The sequence below is a fragment of the Staurois parvus genome, unplaced genomic scaffold (genome assembly GCF_062004578.1).
Source record: "Staurois parvus isolate SC_StPar_1 unplaced genomic scaffold, SC_StPar_1.0 ptg000357l, whole genome shotgun sequence".
In the NCBI taxonomy this organism is placed as follows: domain Eukaryota; kingdom Metazoa; phylum Chordata; class Amphibia; order Anura; family Ranidae; genus Staurois; species Staurois parvus.
The window spans coordinates 2,500,074-2,518,753 of record NW_028318153.1 but is presented as its reverse complement, the minus strand read 5'-3'; the positions used below and the strand labels follow the sequence as shown (position 1 = coordinate 2,518,753).

Genomic DNA, 18,680 nt, shown 5'->3' with positions numbered 1-18,680 from the left:
GTGGGAGGAATCGTGCCCCATTGCTGGTGTCAGTAGATGGAATAGTGCCCCATTGCTGGTGTCAATGGATGGAATAGTGTCCCATTACTGGTGTCAGTGGGAGGAATCGTGCCCCATTGTTGGTGTCAGTGGGAGGAATAGTGCCCCATTTCTGGTGTCAGTGGGAGGAATAGTGCCCCATTGCTGGTGTCAGTGGATGGTGTCAGTGGCTGGTCTATGTACAGGGCCGCAGTTTGGAGTCCATAGCTGTATACGGTACATAGTATCAGTGTAGTAGTAAATCGCTGTATTCCCCCTTCGTGTCTTCTGCGCATGCCTATCAGTGGTGGGTAAGTTCAGCTCCTCCCCCGGCTACATCACGATGTCTTGAGAGCCAGTGCCTGGATCGGCGCATGCGCAGACGGCACAGGAGGGGGCACAGAATTCCATGGGATGCGGAGCCGGACTTCCCTGAACCCCATCCCGGGACAGCGTTCTACTGCAGCCCGGGGATTGCAGGCCGCAGCCCAGCATGGCCGGGAACTGCAGCAGTTTCAGCCCACCTGGCACCGGGGAGATCATCCAGCTGAATGTGGGGGGCACCAGGTAAGCGGGAATAGGGGGTGAGCTGTCATTCATAGCAGAGCTCAGGACTTGTATACCTGTGTGTGGAGGATGGACAGTCCTCCATGTCTGCTCTATTCTCCCTCTTCTTATCACCCATGGGCCCCATTCACATCTGTGCGCGTCGCCATCGAGGCCCCATTCACACTTTGTGTTTCCTGAACGCGCCAGAAATTTCCGTACTTCTGTGCGTTTCTGGAAACGTGCCGCAAACACACTTCACCGTAAATTGTTCATGTTGCCCCGAATGCGGTTAGCAGATGTGTGCTTTGCTATGGTCAGGACTTCTGCTTGGCAGTACTAGGGACGTTGGTTCGAATCCCAACCATGGCACCACCTGCCTGGAGTTTGCATGTTCTCCCTGTGTGGGTTTCCTCCGGGACTCCGGTTTCTTCTCACACTCCAAAGACATGCTGGTGGGTTAACCACTTGCCTACCGGGCACTATCACCCCCTTCCTGCCCAGACCAATTTTCAGCTTTCAGCGGTGTCGCACTTTGAATGACAATTGCGCGGTCACGCAACATTGTATCCATATGAAATTTTTGATCTTTTTTTCACACAAATAGAGCTTTTTTTTGGTGGTATTTAATCGCCGCTGGGGGTTTTATTTTTTGCACTAAACAAAAAAAGACCAAAAAATTTAAAAAAAGTAGTTCTTTTGTTTCTATTATAAAATGTTGCAAACAGGTAATTTTTCTCCTTCACTGGTGGACATTGATGAGGAGGCACTGATATGCAGCAATGATTGTCACCAATAGGTGGTGCTGATGGGCCAACTGCTTGTACAGCACTGATGGGTGACACTGCTGGGCACTGGGGGAGGCACTGCTGGGCACTGATCATCAGTGCCAAACTATTCTTCCACATGTGCCGGGTATTGGCAGTACTTTCCTCACACTGTGACAGTGTGAGGAAAGTGCAGCTGATAACCAGCAACTGTATTTACTCCTTGATCTGCTGTGTCATTGGACAAAGCTGATCACATGGTGAAAAGGCTGCTGTGATTGGCCTTTTACCTCCATCACATGATCAGCTGTGTCCGTAGGACACAGCGATCATGGAGATTGCTGGGGGCGTGTGGGAGGGCGCATTCTGGGAGGACGTCATATGACACCCTCCCAGAACTGGACAACCGCGCTGTAGCCGTCATTTGGTTAGCAAGTGGTTAATTGGTTCCTGTCTAAATTGTCCCTTGTACATGTATGTATGTATGTATGAATGTGAGTTAGGGACCTTAGACTGTACACCCCTTGAGGGTTAGGGACGGATGTGAATGTACAATATATATGTAAAGCGCTGTGTAAACTGACGGCGCTATATCACTAACCTAGTCTCAAGATACCAACCAAACCACTCTTAGGTCCTCTCAAGACCTTCTGCTCTCTAGCTCCCTCATCTCCTCCTCCCATGCTCATCTTCGGGACTTTTCCAGAGCCTCTCACATCCTCTGAAATTCCTTACCCCGTTCTGTCTGACTATCTCCTAATTTATCCATCTTTAGGTGATCCCTGAAAACCCTTCTCCTATCCTGCTCCTAATGAACGGATTGTGTTTTTTACTTTATCCATCATCTCATTCCTACAGTTATTACCTTTTTAGTTCTACTTTGACCCTCGCTCTTCGATTGTAAGCTGTAACAAGCAGGGCCCTCTGATTCCTCTTGTATTGTAACTGTAATGTCTTCCTTCATTTTGTAAAGCAGTGCGCTGGTGCTATATAAATCCTGTATTCTAATATTTTTAATAATAATCTGTGTGGGTGATTGTCGCTGTGGGAGCTCACCTGTTTCTGCAGATGGAACCACCTGCACAGGAGATGTATGCGGGTGCCATTAATCCTAATGGCATGCCACACACACTGGGAACCCACTGCACTTACCCACTGCACTTGTTAAAATGCTGCAGGAACCTTTTCCCTGTTTTCCAGGAGGCACGGCAGCCCTTTTAAATGAATAAGCTGCCCTGCCCATGCAAAATGGACACAATCATCAGTGTGAATGCAGCCTAATAATGCCAAATATATTTGTAAAAAATCAGTATTGTATGAACTAACTATTAACCTCCAAGGGTGCTGGTGAATGTAGCTGCTGACTTCCTTAATGCCGATGTAACACAAATATGCGGCCTCACAGAACTGGGCTTTTTCCGTTGGGTCGCATATTTGTGTACCTGTGTTTGTGCTGGGAGTGCGCCGAGCCCAGCACAAAGACCGCGGTGTCACTGAGAGCACCGTGTCCCGTTCGAACGATCGGGACCCGGGACTTCCGATTCCGGGTCACATGATCGCTGTGGTAGCCTCTGATTGGCTATCACAGTGATCAGTCACTGTACAGCCCGGCCCCCTTGTTTTTTTTTTTATCTCTCTATGAATGGAGGAGAGAGACACATTGTATCTCTCTATCTCCTGGCATAGAGCGGGAAAAAAAATGTTTGTTAAAAAAATTAATAAATCTTAAAAAATAAAGAAAAATTACCTAGATCAAGGTTTGATCTAGTTCAGTGCCAGGGTTAATGTTTAGGTCAGAGGTCAAGGTCAAAAGGTCAGGATTAAAAAACAAATTGGTATTGGTGTCAGTGTGTTTTAGGTAAAAAAAGACAAAACCAGAATGTGCACTATTGTTTCCGGGCTGTACCAGGGGTACAAACAACAAATAACATACACATATATGGTATCGCTGCGATTGTCAAGAGCTGGAGAAGTTATTTTGGGTTGTTCTTCGGTGGTAGGTTATGGTAGTAACAAGAAACACACAGCTAAATTAAAAAAAAGATTTTTTTTTTTTACTATTTTGGGCCAGTTTTCCTTTTGATAAAAAAAAAAATCAGGAGATATCCATTATCATTTACCACCAAATGAAAGTCCAATTTGTCCTGGAAAAACAAAACAAGGTATAATTCACCTGGATATACAAATTAGTTGTGATGATATGTATGGTTTTACTAACGCATGTCAACATTGCAAAATTGTGCTTGGGCATTTAGATTTGTTTTACCCTTAGGCGTGAAGGGGTTAATAAAAGGACACTTGCCTGTCCAGGGATCCAGAGCTGTCCTCACCTCAGGTTCCCAGCACTACCATGTGTACAGTGGAAATCAAGCTGTGACTGCTTGTGGCTTCACAGCAGGCTCCCCGTCGCTCATGTGCAAGCCATGCTGTGCCCTGTGAATGGTCCCACAGCCTTCAGGGACCTGTGACATGTTCCAGAAGGCTGCGGGCAAAGAGATGGTGCTAAACCAAGCAGACGTGTGAGCTGGCGCCTATGTAAAAAAGGTACTAGCTCTCCCCAAAAAACTTTAAAGTGCCAAATGTGGTAGAGGAGAGGGGAGGAGGACATAAAGTGGAGCGTCCCCTTTAAGGCGAAGTTCCGCTTTAAAAACAAAATACATAAACATTTGTTTATTATCTTAAATTAAGGTGTCAAAAGTGAAATCAATATAAAAGTTGTGCAAAGCAGCAAAAAAAGTGGTGCAAACTGCTAGTATCTGTGTACGAATTCTACAGTGCGCCACCTCTGTGCTACAGTGCGCCACCTCTATGCTACAGTGCGCCACCTCTATGCTACAATGCACCTCCTCCGTGCTACAATGCACACCATCCTTCAATAAGTTCCAAGTACAGTGCATCCAGAAAGTATTCACAGCACTTAACTGTTGCCACATTTTCTTATGTTACAGCCTTATTCCAAAATGGATTACATTTATTTTTTTCATCAAGATTCTACAAACAATACTACAGCCTGGACTATTGCAATTCCCTTCTCACTGGCCTACCCAAACGAACGCTATCCCCACTCCAGTCGATCCTAAACTCAGCGGCTAGACTCATCCACCTCACCAAGCGCTCCACATCTGCCTCCCCCTCCCCCCTCTGCCAATCCCTTCATTGGCTCCCGATTGCCCAACGCATCAAATTCAAACTGCTAAATCTGGCCTACAAAGCCATTCACAACACCACCCCGAACTACATAACTGAACTGATACCCAAATACTACCCTACCCGTGCCCTCCGCTCCTCACCGGACCTCCTACTCTCTAGCTCCCTGGTCTCCTCCTCCCACGCCCGATTACAGGACTTCTCCAGGACTTCCCCCATCCCTTGGAACTCCCTACCCCAATCCATCAGACTGTCACCTACACTCCTCACCTTCAGGCGCACCCTGAAAACCCTCCTCTTCAGGGAAGCCTACCCCACCCTCACCTAACACCCGACCTCTAACCACTAACCTCCTCCACTCCACCCACCACTCCATCCCCCACAGCCATCTCCTCCTGTACCACCTTCCCCTCCCTCCTAGATTGTAAGCTCGAAAGAGCAGGGCCCTCGAACCCCTCGTGTAGTGTAGTGTTACTGTCTTGTCTCATGTTATGTCCCCCTTGCTACTGTACAGCGCTGAGCATACCCTTTGGCGCTATATAAATACTGTATAATAATAATACAGCATAACACCACTACATCCCCAGTTATAAGAGGGCGTGCACACTTATGCAACTGCATTATTTTAGTTTTTTATGTTTACTCTCCTTGCCCACCCCCGAAAAGATTTCAGTTTGTGTTTCAATTGAGTTGTACAGTTTATAGGTCACATTAAAAGGTGGAAAAAGTTCTGAAATGATTTATCTTTGTCTCGTTATTTTTACATCACAGAAACCTGACATTTTAACGGGTTTGTAGACGTTTTTATATCCACTGTATCCCTCTGTAATGCACTAACTGAATCAAATTAAGTAAATCATTAACTGTATTACTGGTATGACTGTTACCATCACTCTTCCGTTTGGTATATACATATGTACAGTGGTGAAAAGAATTATTAGATCCCCTGCAGATTGTGTAAGTTTTCCTACTTACAAAGAAATGAAGGGTCTATCATTTTTCTCATAAGTGTATTTTAAATGATAGAAACAGAATAACAACCAAAAATCCAGAAAAAACACAATGTTATAAATTGAGTTGCAGTTCAGTGAGTAAAATATGTATTTGATCCCCTACCAACCAACAATAATTCTGGCTCCCACAGTCTGGCTATGTGCTCATACTGGCTTTGCAAAAATTATGCCCACTGTCACCTTCAAGTGAATGGCCTCAATGCAATTCAATGTTGCTGACTTTTAGAGTTTAAAACTGGAGTTGAAACTGAACTTTACTAACTCATTCAACTCCTTTTTAATGGTTATGGATTTGTAAATAGATAGGAAAATATATCATATTTACTTGTTTTACACATTTTTTTTTTACATTTCTTTAGTTACTTCCCGTTTTCCATGCCTAGGCAAATGATGTCATATATCCCTGGAGACTTCAGGAGGGGAGGAGAGTTTTCTTAGCTAAGCACACCCTCCTGCCTGCATGTCTGAGCTAAGGGCAGATGGATTACAGGACGGAAATGCTACATGAATCATCTGCCCTTACTCAAGATGGCCACAACCAGAAATGCTAGGGGGGTGTTTTTCAAAATTATTTCTTAGCAAAATAAAACATGGAGACAAGGATGGATGAGGAGAGTTTGCTTTGCTTTGAATTAAACAGGGTTTTTGATTTGTGGTGCTCAGATGAAGTGAAGTTCCACTTTATTAAGGAGGCGATATGTCACCTGTCAAACGCCCTCTGAAAAGTGATTCATCGGAGATTGCTCTTTTGAGGGCAATTCTTCTGTAAACGATCACTTGCGAATGGGACTGCATGTGACTTACATGCAGAAACCCTAGCAGGGGCTCTTTGCCCAGGGTTGATTGCTTGGAGGTAATCGCTACTTGAGCGATTACATGGGAGCAACTGTAATAAGCTGCTGGAGCTGGCAGCCTCCCAGTGCTTTCAATGGGGCTTCCTCCTGCAGCTAACTACCAGGACCCCCTTCTAGATTTCTTTCTAGTTATGGCACGTTTCCCCGTTTGCAAAACTCCGGTGTGGATGGTCAGTATAAATGGCAATTATACTTAGCCTGGTACACTAGCGGGCTAAACGAAAAAAAAAACACTGCAGAGCTTAGGAGGAGCCACTGTACCAACAATCCGATATTAATACAGCGATCTCCCCGGCAGAACACTTCAGTCAGAGCTCCCAGCCATTGGTTGAGAGCACTGATTGGGAGCTGATCGGCAGACCTTCTACGGTCATACCCCTTTAACCACCTCCCGTCCGGTCGTTGTATTTAAACGGCTGGACGGTGGCAGTGCAGGGTCGGATGGCTGTTTATAAACGGCCTCCCCAACCCCTGCTTGTGCATGCTCCCTGGGAGTGCACAGTACCGCGATCCAGTGCCCGCTGCGTCCTCTGGACACAGAGGAACACCGATCGTCGTACAGGACCTCTCTGTGAGGTCCCGATCATGTGATCACTGATTGGCCAATCAGTGATCACAGGCAGAGTAGTAAGCAAGATGTCACTTCTGACATCATTGCTTACTACGTGTGAAATCTGTGAATGATCACAGAGGTCACATGGTACAAGGCTATTCACAACAGCCTTATACCATGTGACAAGGTGTGACCAATCACAGCTCACACAGTAGTTCTCAATGGCTGCAAGACTGCAGCCAGAGAGAAGGAGAAATGATTGCTTTTACAGCCTATATGGGTGTAAAAGTAATGTGTTAAAAAAAAAATCATCACCCCCCACAAGTAGTACAGTGTCACCATGGTGACACTGTACTGCTAGGGTGACAGTATATAAAAAAATAATATAAAAATGTAAACAAAACTTTTTAAAAATTATAATTTTTGGTTATAAACTAATATGGGTTATTTTTTTTCTACTTAAAAGATAACTGAATACATTTTGGCCAAGATTTATGATGAAATTATTATTTATTGGTAACATTTTATATGAAAAACACTTTTTTTCAAAATTTTTGGACTTTTTCATTTACATAGCAAAAAAAAATAAAAATCCCAGCGGTAAATAAATACTACCAAAATAAAGCTTTATCTGTCTCAAAAAAAGCTAAAAAATTCATATGGGTACAGTGTTGCATGACCTCGCAATTGTCATTCAAAGTGTGATAGCGCTGAAAGCTGAAAATTGGCCTGGACAGGAAGGGGGTAAAAGTATTTGGACTTGAAGTGGTTAACAGAAGCTGGCCGAATGGCTGGCATCCATTGGATGGCCACCATACACACAGGCTGAATGTTGGCCTGTTTTAGTTGGCCACCAACATTCGATCCATGTGTACTAGGCTTTACAGTTGCATATGTTCACCTGTAACCCAATCCAGTGAGATATCGGTATTGTGGTGTTTGTCAAAATCTTCCTGGCTTGGCATATGCACTCTCTCTGTCCTGTGGAAAGTTAGTTGGAAGTGCAGGCTGATACTCCATATCTCTCTATAGCAGGGGTTTCCAAACTTTCTAAGCAAGGGCCAGTTTACTTTCCTTCAGTCTGTAGAGTGGCCAGACTATAGCCAGTGGGAGTAGAAAATGCCCTCGCATCATTGCCCCATCATTGGTTTTAATGGAATAGTGCCCCATTGTTGATAACAGTGAGAAGAATAGTACTCCATTGATGGTGTCAGTAGGGGGAATTGTGCTCTATCATTGGTGTCAGTTGGTGGAATAGTGTTGGTGGAATAGTGCCCCAGGGGCCTGATAAAGGCCACTTCCAGCCCCTGGGCTGTAGTTTGGAGACCACTACTCTAATAGGATTGAATGAGAGCACAGTTTGATCTTATGCAGACAGCAACACAAGCATTAATTCCTTGTTTTGTCTGTCAAACTTTCTATTATAGCTGTGAAGTTGATATCTAGACTGCTACGGAAATAGAATTTGTCATTCATAAATGTTAATAATTTGCTGTTTGTTTCTCTCCAGATTTAGTACATCAAGACAAACACTTATGTGGATCCCAGACTCCTTTTTTTCCAGGTATATATCAGTTCTGCCTTTAATCTGCTGGTAGATTCAGTTGTGTCAAGAATAAAAATGTGACTAGTGACTATTTAGTCAAATAGTTTTTCATGCTTTCTTTATAGCGAATCTGATTTTCATTGTAGAACAAGTTTTTTTTACAGCCTCTTCGTTCATTGTTTTTTTAAATTTTTGCTACTATATGCAAATTTTTGCTACTATATGTACAGCGAATATATACAGATCAGACAGTAAAATGTTCTAACATCCCTGTATAAAAACATGTCTTCATATGTATGTTCTAAATATTAGGGATGCACTGATCTATCAATAAATAAGGTTATTGACATGGTGCCAATAATGGCATGCTGCATCCCATAGACTTCAATGCAAAAATGCCAGCCATGTTCATTAAATTTTAAAAACATTTAAAAAACAATGTCTGTTTTGGTTTTTGGCCAAGAGCATCCTGAATTTTTGGTTTCGGCACTGGAATTTTCATTTCGGTGCACCACTATTGAATATGTATACATAAGAGACTACTGATTTCAGAAAGACATTTATTTGTAAGATTCAGTTGCCCCATCCATCTTCTGGAAGTTTGCAAAGCTTAACCCCTTTACGCCGGCTGCACACAAATGTGTGGCCTCCCAGCGTCTGGGCCTAGATGCCGAGCGGCCGCACATTTGCGTTCAGGTAAGAAAAACCATATGTGCTGAAAGCGCTTGCCCTGCGCGCTCCCAGCACACATGTCCGGTACTCACGGAAAGGTCCCGGTCTGCTCTTTCGATCGGGACCTTTCCCGATCATGTGACTGCCGTGACGATGCGTCACGGCAGTCACATGGTCCCTAAACCCCGCCCCGTCCACTCCACCTCTCGGCATCTGAAACTCTTAAAGGGCCGGGAGGCACCGGCGGGAAGGGGTTAAGGGTGGCTTCACATTGATCTACTGCACTTTGGCCACATTGCAGTTTTTGTTTTTTTGTGCAGGTTAGCTGTGCTTTTCATAGATTTCTATTATGTCCCGGGGTTTGGTGTGCATAGAAGTCTATGGTAGCGTGCAGCTAACCTGCTTGCAACCTGTTAGTACACTGCTATTCCTCGTGGTGGAGAAACAGCAGCAGATTAGTGTGGAAGTTCTTATGTGGAAGAAATGGCTAACACGAACTATTCTTAAAAATGTTCCCTCACCTCTCCTTCTGCCTATCCTTTTTGTAAAAACAAAACACGGTATACAGAATAGGTGAGAGGAATATTTTTAAGAATAGTTACTGTTAGGCTTTTCTTACCCTTTTTAAGCTGTTAATACACAGCTTGAATTTCAGCAGATTCCGGTTTTAAAAATTAATAGCATTTAAATGAATGAATAAACATGCTTCGTAAAATAACTTCACATCAAAAACTCCCCCATTGCACATAAGAGCCCCCCCTCACATCAGTCCTCAGTCTCCTTGTCCTACCTTACAATCGTCATCACAGTGGCAGCATGGCAAAGGGTGGGAGGCAAAGCACGTCTGGACTTAGGGTGACGGTGGAGCAGGACCTCTTCTGGATGCCACTGCCCTCCATCAGCGGCAGCTTAATAGCAATGAATTACACCACATATTCTTAAAGTGTTACTAAACCCAGGACCCTGAATTCACTATATCTGGTCTCCCACAGTACACATAACATGTAAATGCAATTATTTTAGTAAATATAAACTGCTAAATACCTTTTCACATCAGCGGTATATAGCAGTCTTGTGACTTCTATCAGTGTCTGGCAGAGCACTGGGTAATCTTGTAAGAGAAGTTTTCATTCTGCTTTGACTGTCCTGTGAGGCTGCATAACCCCTGACCCTCTGGACAGTGCTGATTGGCCCTGTGCTGATCCCATGCTCCCTCCAAAAAAACCCCCCAAAAACTCCCTAGCAATACACATTAAACTGAGCATGTGCAGAGTGACTCCTAGAGCTCTGTACTCTCAGCAAATCGATTGGGGACTGTGGAAGAAGGGGAGGACCAGAGAAGACAGGGTCAAAAAGCCTTTTTACACAATGCAGAACCCCTTGGGTTCTACAGTGAGTATAACAGGCATGCTTTACTGCATATAAAGACTGATTTTACTGTTATGGGCTTAGTTACCCTTTAAGCAGAACTTCAACCAAAAGGAGACGTTCTGCTTTTCCACCTCTTTCCTCCATCCTCCCCCACATTTGAAAACGTATTTTTTTTTTTTTTTTTGTGGGGAGGGGGTTCCTGGTTTTGACAGGTACCCACTCCATTTTGAGCCTGGATCGCCTAGATGATCCAAGTAGAGGTTCATTCCCTCACGTTTTGCCCGCAGCCTTCTTAGACGCTTCACAGATCCCAGAAGACCGCGGGACCATTCACAAAGTGCAGTGCGACTCGTGCATGCACAGTGGGGAGTCCTCTGTGAAGCGGTAAGGCTTCACTGCTGGTTTCCCTTTGTAAATAGGCAGGAGACCCAAATACTGGTGAAGAACCAGCTGGGTGAGGGCGGTTCTGGATCCCTGGACAGGTAAGTGTCCTCTTATTAAAAGTAAGGAGCTACAGTGTTTGTAGCTGCTGCCTTTTCATTTTGTTTCCAGCGTCATTGGTTGTTATGGTGCTGGTGGCCAGCCCACCTGCACCATGGAAGCATTGGGACTTAAATACAGGAAAAGTTGCTGTGGGCCGGGTACAATGTTGCAGTGGGCCTGATGTGGCTTATGGGCTGTAGTTTAGAGACAACTGCTGTAGAAGAACAAGTTAAATATATACTAGTCCTGCTGGCAGAGAGCCCAGTCTATGCTGTCTAGCAGAGCTGTGGGTGCCAGTGCTATCTGGCCTGGTGGGTCGTATAGCATGCTTCTTGATGGGTGCCGTGATTCCTATTACCGGCTGCTACATCACTACTGTGTTGCCTAATGAAGTCGCAGCTGGTGGGGGGATCCACTGGTAATAGAGGAGGACATAATATTTGACACACCCTGAAGTATCGGATAGCACCAGCACTGAAGTTGCAGCTGGTGGGGGGATCCACTGGTAATAGAGGAGGACATAATATCTGACACACCCTGAAGTATCGGATAGCACCAGAACTGAAGTCGCAGCTGGTGGGGGGAACCACCGGTAATAGAGGAGGACATAATATCTGACACACCCTGAAGTATCGGATAGCACCAGAACTGAAGTCGCAGCTGGTGGGGGGAACCACCGGTAATAGAGGAGGACATAATATCTGACACACCCTGAAGTATCGGATAGCACCAGCACTGAAGTTGCAGCTGGTGGGGGGATCCACCGGTAATAGAGGAGGACATAATATCTGACATACCCTGAAGTATCGGATAGCACCAGCACCGTTGTGACTAGACTAAGCACCCACCTGACTGTATGTACTCGTGGTTTTTTTTGCAGGATGTGTGCGTCCACCTATTATTAATGCAGTGATGGGATCATGTTACGGAATTACCGTGTCATTCTCTGACTCAGCCTGCAGATTTTTGTGGAGTGTATTGGTCACCAATATTTGCTTTTTGCTACATGGATTGTATTATTCCAGAAGTAATTATTCTCTTTATTTTACAGTCTGCTGAGTGGGAGAATCTCAACACTACGTGATGAAACTGGAGCTGTAAGTAATATACGGTGATGAGAATCCTTGAGGATTGAATAACAATTGGAAAAAAGATTATTGCCTCTAGGAACTAGGCAAGCAGTTGCATTTGTGGCCTCATTCACACAGGCACATTGATCTGAACATCTGAGGACAGACACAGGTGGTCTGTGCAGCCAATTAAAGTGGTTTTAAAGGCCGAAGGTTTTTTACCTTCATGGATTCTATGCATGAAGGTAATAAAAACATTAGTGTTCAGCTCCCCCCGACCCCAGTCTGATTTTGATCCAGTGATGTGCATGAGAGCAGCGGCTCTCCCGGCTCTCTCTCTACTCTTTGGCTGAGACACAGCAGCGGGAGCTATAGGCACCTGCTGCTGTCAATCACAGCTAGTGAGCTGGGAAGGGGATGGGGCTGAGCCATGCTCTGTCTGTTTTATGGACACACAGAGCAGGGCGTGGATGCAAGCATGCACAAGTTCCCCACAGGAAGCTGTGCTATGGGGGCACTCGGCAGGGGGGAGGAGCCTGGAGCAGGTAAGTATAACATGTTTGTTATTGGAAAAAAAATTGCCTTTACAGTCACATTAAAAACGGGCAGACAGCTTCCCCTACATGCCTGCTTCTTGTACATCTGTGTGCCACTGTACATGTGTATACGGGGGTGCTTGGAAACATAAAGTACACCAAATGCTTGCATGCTGTACTCTTGTTTACGATAAAACATCTGTATACGTGAGTACAGTGCCACACCGCCATTTATGCTAATGACAGGCAATACAGTGTGCCTGGGCGGAGGAAATATATTCGCAGGTATCCTGAAGATGCTTAGACACCCCTTCTGCAAGAGCTCTTAGTTATTACAGGAACAAGTGTGTCCCACTATAAGATTTGGGGCTATTTGAAATTTTGTGTTTTTTCTTTCATTTGCCATAACATTGCTAATCAGGACAATCACACAGTCGATCTTTGTAATGGAGACAAAGACAGAAATACAAACCTGACCATGTTTCTAACCCCTTGCCACCCCATGAAAACGCCCAAAAAAGTTTTGCCTTCAGTTATATATTAAAGGGGAAGATTCTCTGTAGTCATGCTTTCATCCAGTGTTGATTATTGGAATTGGTGTGTGTGTGGTTGCTCAGAGATCACATCAACAGCAGGCTCCCAATTAATCCACCGACATAAAACCGCAAAAAAATAAGGATGAGATCTCTGTATGGTGCAAATGTTTTTTACTTCAAAAATCTTCATACAAAATCAGATAATTTCAAACCACCAACTGTACAGTTTCAATCATTACAATGCTTCATGAAGAGCATTGTAATGCCTGATAGTGTACAGTTGCCTGTTTGAAATGATCTGATATTGTATGAAGATGGATTTTTGAAGTATTAAAGGTTTGCCTCGTACAGAGATCTCATCTTCTTTTTGGATGGATATATATATTAATAATATATAGAGAGAGATCTATAGATAGATGGCTATTAAAAATATGTTTTGGAGAAAGAAAACATATAAATTTATATTATATCACTGCTTCAACTTGCTTCTGGTCATCTGTAAGCCTGTTTTGCATTGCATTGGTAATTTGTTGGGGATATGCACTGCTGCACTTTCTAATTTTGTGTAATTAAATATAAATGTTAAACATTAACCACTTGCCCTCTGGAAGATTTACCCCCCCCCCCCCTTCCTGACCAGGCCATTTTTTGCTGTTCTGGCACTGCGCTATTTCAACTGGTAATTGTGCGGCCATAAAACGCTGTACCTAAACGACATTTCTGACTTTTTTTTTTTTTCACACAAATGGAACTTTCTTTTGAAGGTATTTTATCACCACTGGGTTTCTTTAATTTTTTTATGATATAATTAAAAACAGACCGAAAATTTTGAAAAAAAACATTTTCTACTTTCGGTTATAAAAAATATCCAGTAAACTCAGTCATAAATTTAGGCCAAAATGTATTCTGTCTTTGGTAAAAAAAAAATCCCACAAGGTGTGTATGAATTAGTTTGTGTGAAAGCTATAGCATCTACAAACTATGGTGTATATACAGTTGTGCTCAAAAGTTTGCATACCCTTGCAGAAATTATGAAATTTTGGCATTGATATTGAAAATATGACTGATCATGCCAAAAATGCTCTTTTTATTGAAAGATGATGATCATATGAAGCCATTTATTATCAAATAGTTGTTTGGCTCCTTTTTAAATCATAATAACAGAAAAGTAAATAAAAGTGCAGCGCTAGAAAAATAACAAAAAATCAAAAATCAACGCACATAAAGTCAATAAAAATAAGTCCACAAAAAAGGGGGGAGGGGGGGGGGAGGGAGGGGAAAGGCCCTAGGCCAAAAAAAGTCTCAAAAAAGAAGGACGACTTCAAATGCCCATACACACTGATCAGAGGTGTATGCACTGTGGTAGAGATGGAGTTGAAGATGTAGTCAGGGAACAGAGGTAGATGTAGAACCGGTTCTTTCCTCTGAGGATGTGCTTGGCACGTAACGCGTAAGGAGGAACCTGCGCACGCCTTGACGCCACGCCGTCGGAGCATTGGGGAGCTCCGGCGGCCACTACATCTGACAGGACGGAGTGTCTCCTCCTAGATGCCGCTGATATGAAGTGAAGGAGTGGTGGTATTCTTTGGTGGAGCTGTGACTGCTTCCTTGCTGTCTTGTGGAACGTGTGCTTCCTTGATCTGGGGATCTTCACTGATCCAGGGGATTACATCTACCTCTGTTCCCTGACTACATCTTCAACTCCATCTCTACCACAGTGCATACACCTCTGATCAGTGTGTATGGGCATTTGAAGTCGTCCTTCTTTTTTGAGACTTTTTTTGGCCTAGGGCCTTTCCCCTCCCTCCCCCCCCCTCCGCCCTTTTTTGTGGACTTATTTTTATTGACTTTATGTGCGTTGATTTTTGATTTTTTGTTATTTTTCTAGCGCTGCACTTTTATTTACATTTATGTGAGGAACTCTTTTGGTTGTCCTATGTGTTTCAGCTGCTCGTCCTTTAAAGCGCTCACTCATTTTCATTGATTTATAATAACAGAAAACACCCAAATGGCCCTGATCAAAAGTTTCCATACCCTGGAATGTTTGGCCTTGGTACAGACACACAAGGTGACACACACGGGTTAAAATGCCAATTAGAGGTTAATGTCCCACATCTGTGGCTTTTTAAATTGCAATTAGTGTCAGTGTATAAATAGTCAATGAGTTTGTTAGCTCATACATGGAAGCACTGACTAGGCTAAATACTGAGCCATGGGGATCAGAAAAGAACTGTCAAAAGTCCTGCGTAACAAGGTAATGGAGATTTAGAAAGATGGAAAAGGACATAAAGATGTCCAAAGCCTTGAATATGCCAGTCATCACTTCCACTAAGAAGCACAAAATTCAGGGACCTCTTACTTGTGTGTGTGTGTGTGTATAAACTGCTTTTGGCCCGCAATCAATTGATACACATCTTCCGTGAAAAAAAGTGGAGGGGCTAAACGCTAGCGCAAGCAGCGAACGGGACTCATCCTGCTAACATTGCAATTTTGGGAACACTCTACTAAGGAGGCACTAGTATAATTCTGTTTGTGATCAATATATTGATCCGTACAAACACTATACTGGTAATGGTGGTGATCAGTGACCTATAGTGTGAGTGTGATAGTGTGCAGGCAATCTAACGCTAGCTGACCCTGGCTGGGAGGGGAGCTTACAGACCCTGACGCTACCTGATGTTGTTGCTAGTGGCAGTAATACAGTGATCAGTAAAAAATTCTATATACTGACACAGTACTAATGGGACTGACTGAATGATGGGGTGATCAAGGGAATCATAGGAGCAATCAAAGGGTTAAACGTGCTGATTTAACACGTGTACAGTGAAGGAAATAAGTATTTGATCCCCTGCTGATTTTGAATGTTTGCCCACTCACAAAGAAATGATCAGTTTAAAAATCGAATGGTAGGTGTACTGTAACACTGAGAGACAAAATATCAACAAAAAATTCAAAAGAAATGCATGTCTAACAAATGATGCACTGATTTTCATGTTCATGAGGGAAATAAGTATTTGATCCTCTATCATTCAGCAGGATTTCTGGCTACCAGGTGCCTTTTTTACAGGTAACAAGATGAGATTAGAAGCAGTCTCTTAAAGGGAGTGCTGCTAATCTCATTTTGTTACCTATATAAAAGACACCTGTCTACAGGAGCAATCAAACAATCAGATTCCAAACTCTCCACCATGGCAAAGACCAAGGATGTCAGGAACAAGATTGTAGACCTACACAAGACTGGACTGGGCTACAAAACTATTGCCAAGCAGCTTGGTGAGAAGGTGACAACAGTTGGTGCAATCATTCGCAAATGGAAGAAACACAAAACAACTGTCAGTCTCCCTAGGTCTGGTGCACCATACAAGATCTCACCTCGTGGAGTGTCAATGATCATGAGAACGGTGAGGAATCATCCCAGAACTACACGTGAGGATCTTGTCAATGATCTCCAGGCAGCTGGGACCACAGTCACCAAGCAAACAATTGGTAACACACTACGCCGACAAGGATTGAAATCCTGCAGTGCCCGCAAGGTCCCTCTGCTCAGGAAAGCACATGTCCAGGCCCATCTGCAGTTTGCCACTGAAAATCTGAATGGTGCATAGGAGGACTGGCTGAAAGAGTTGTGGTCAGATGAGACCAAAATCGAGCTCATTGGCATCAACTCAACTCACCGTGTTTGGAGGAGGAATGCTGCCTATGACCCCAAGAACACCATCCCAACTGTCAAACATGGTGGTGGAAAAATTCTGCTTTGGGGGTGTTTTTCTGCTATGGGGACAGGACAACTGCACCGCATCAAAGGGATGATGGACGGGGCAATGTACCGTCAAATCTTGGGTGAGAACCTTCTTCCCTCACTCAGGGCATTGAAAATGGGTCGTGGATGGGTGTTCCAGTATGACAATGACCCAAAACACACGGCCAAGGCACCAAAGGAGTGGTTCAAGAAGAAACACATTAAGATCCTGGAGTGGCCTAGACAGTCTCCAGACCCTAATCCGAATGAAAATCTGTGGAGGGAGCTGAAAGTTAGAGTTGCCAAACGTCACCTAACCTTAATGACTTGGAGAGGATCTGTCAAGAGGAGTGGGCCAAAATCCCTTCTGAGATGTGTGCAAACCTGGTGGCCAACTACAGGAAATATCTGACCTCTGTGATTGCCAACAAGGGATTTGCCACCAAGTACTAAGTCATGTTTTGTCCGACGATCGGTGTTCCACTGTGTCCGGAGGACATAGCGGGCACCGGATCGCGATGCTGCGCTCTCCCAGGGAGCGCGCACAAGCAAGGTGCGGGGAGGCCGTTTATAAATGGCCACCCGACCCTGCACTGCCACCGTCCGGCTGTTCATATACAAGGGCCGGACGGGAGGTGGTTAAGGCCTCATGCACACAAGCCTTTTTTTTTTTTTTTTTTTTTTTAACTCTCCTGGAAGCCAGCAGTGGTTTTGCAGAAAAAAAACTCCTGCTGCTTGAACACTTTTACAAGCATTTAGGCGCATTTACAGGCGTCAAGCGCTTGGGTGTTAATTCATTTCATTGGCTAAAATAAATATTTTATTCTGGCCATTGAAATGAATTAAAGGTTAAGTGATAAAAACGCACCTAGCTTTAACATGCATTTACAAGTGTCAAGCCTTTTTTTCTGAAAAACTCTGCTGCTCCTTGATGCTTTGGCAGTGGGCTTTTTTTTCCTGCCTCTAAATGCTGCTTAAAGCCTATGTGTGCATGGACACATAGGCTAACATGCAGGGGAGTTTGGAGGCAGTAACTGGAACAACTGAGTTAGTGATTTGCAAGGACCAGAGCTATCTTTAACCCTTTCACTGCCACTGATGTAAGGCTTCTCTCGTTAGCAGAGGGGCTACTTACACACATACCTGGCTGCTGTAGATTACATTTCTTAAGCCGACTGTCATTTTCCTGTGAAAGTGATTTGGGCAGCTTTAACATTTCCACAACCACTGGGACATGCTATTTCCCCACAATGTATGATGGACTTCACTGTCCCACCTGTGGGCAAAGGATGAACATGGCGGGTGTCGCTGAGTGGGGGGGTGTTCACTGATAATTTCTCTGGCAAAAATGGAAACATGTATTTTGTCACTTCCGGATTCAGAACTGTCATTCCTCGGCTACTGAGGTCAGGGATGAAACCAATCAAGCACAATCTGATGGGTGGCTTTAGGGGCCTACTAGACTTCTGATTTCTCCTTAAAGGGGACCTGTCACCATCTCACAACTGTCATATAGAGGGCTATTGGTCCTGCATGTGATGGCAATGATGTTAGGTTAATAAAATAAAAATGTAAATAACAAATTAAAAATAAAAAAACAACAAAAAATGGTAAGCCCCCATTAGGTGCAGCTAGAAATGGAAATAAAAATTGTGCTAATGTGAGAGCAATAAATCTCAGGTCGTCATTCATGGTTAAAGTGATACTAAGACTGGCCATATATGGGTTGAAATTCGACCGATATTTCATCCAAAAATCCGGCCTAAGAATAATCGAATGATTTTCGCTCTGTTAGTGGGTCAATGGCACCGGACGATTTTCGTGGTTCC

General features: G+C 44.0%; 1 protein-coding gene across 1 annotated transcript in view; it reads left to right on the top strand.

Annotated features, from left to right (window-relative positions):
- Positions 1-393: 393 nt before the first annotated feature.
- Positions 394-18,680, top strand: part of KCTD3 (potassium channel tetramerization domain containing 3) — a 98,141-nt gene continuing 79,854 nt past the window's right edge. Inside the window, exons 1-3 of the mRNA XM_089684811.1 lie at positions 394-585; positions 8,409-8,462; positions 12,022-12,067. Of these exons, the coding sequence (XP_089540937.1) occupies positions 512-585; positions 8,409-8,462; positions 12,022-12,067 (174 nt within the window). The 5' untranslated portion in view covers positions 394-511. The remainder of the gene's footprint in view (positions 586-8,408; positions 8,463-12,021; positions 12,068-18,680) is intronic.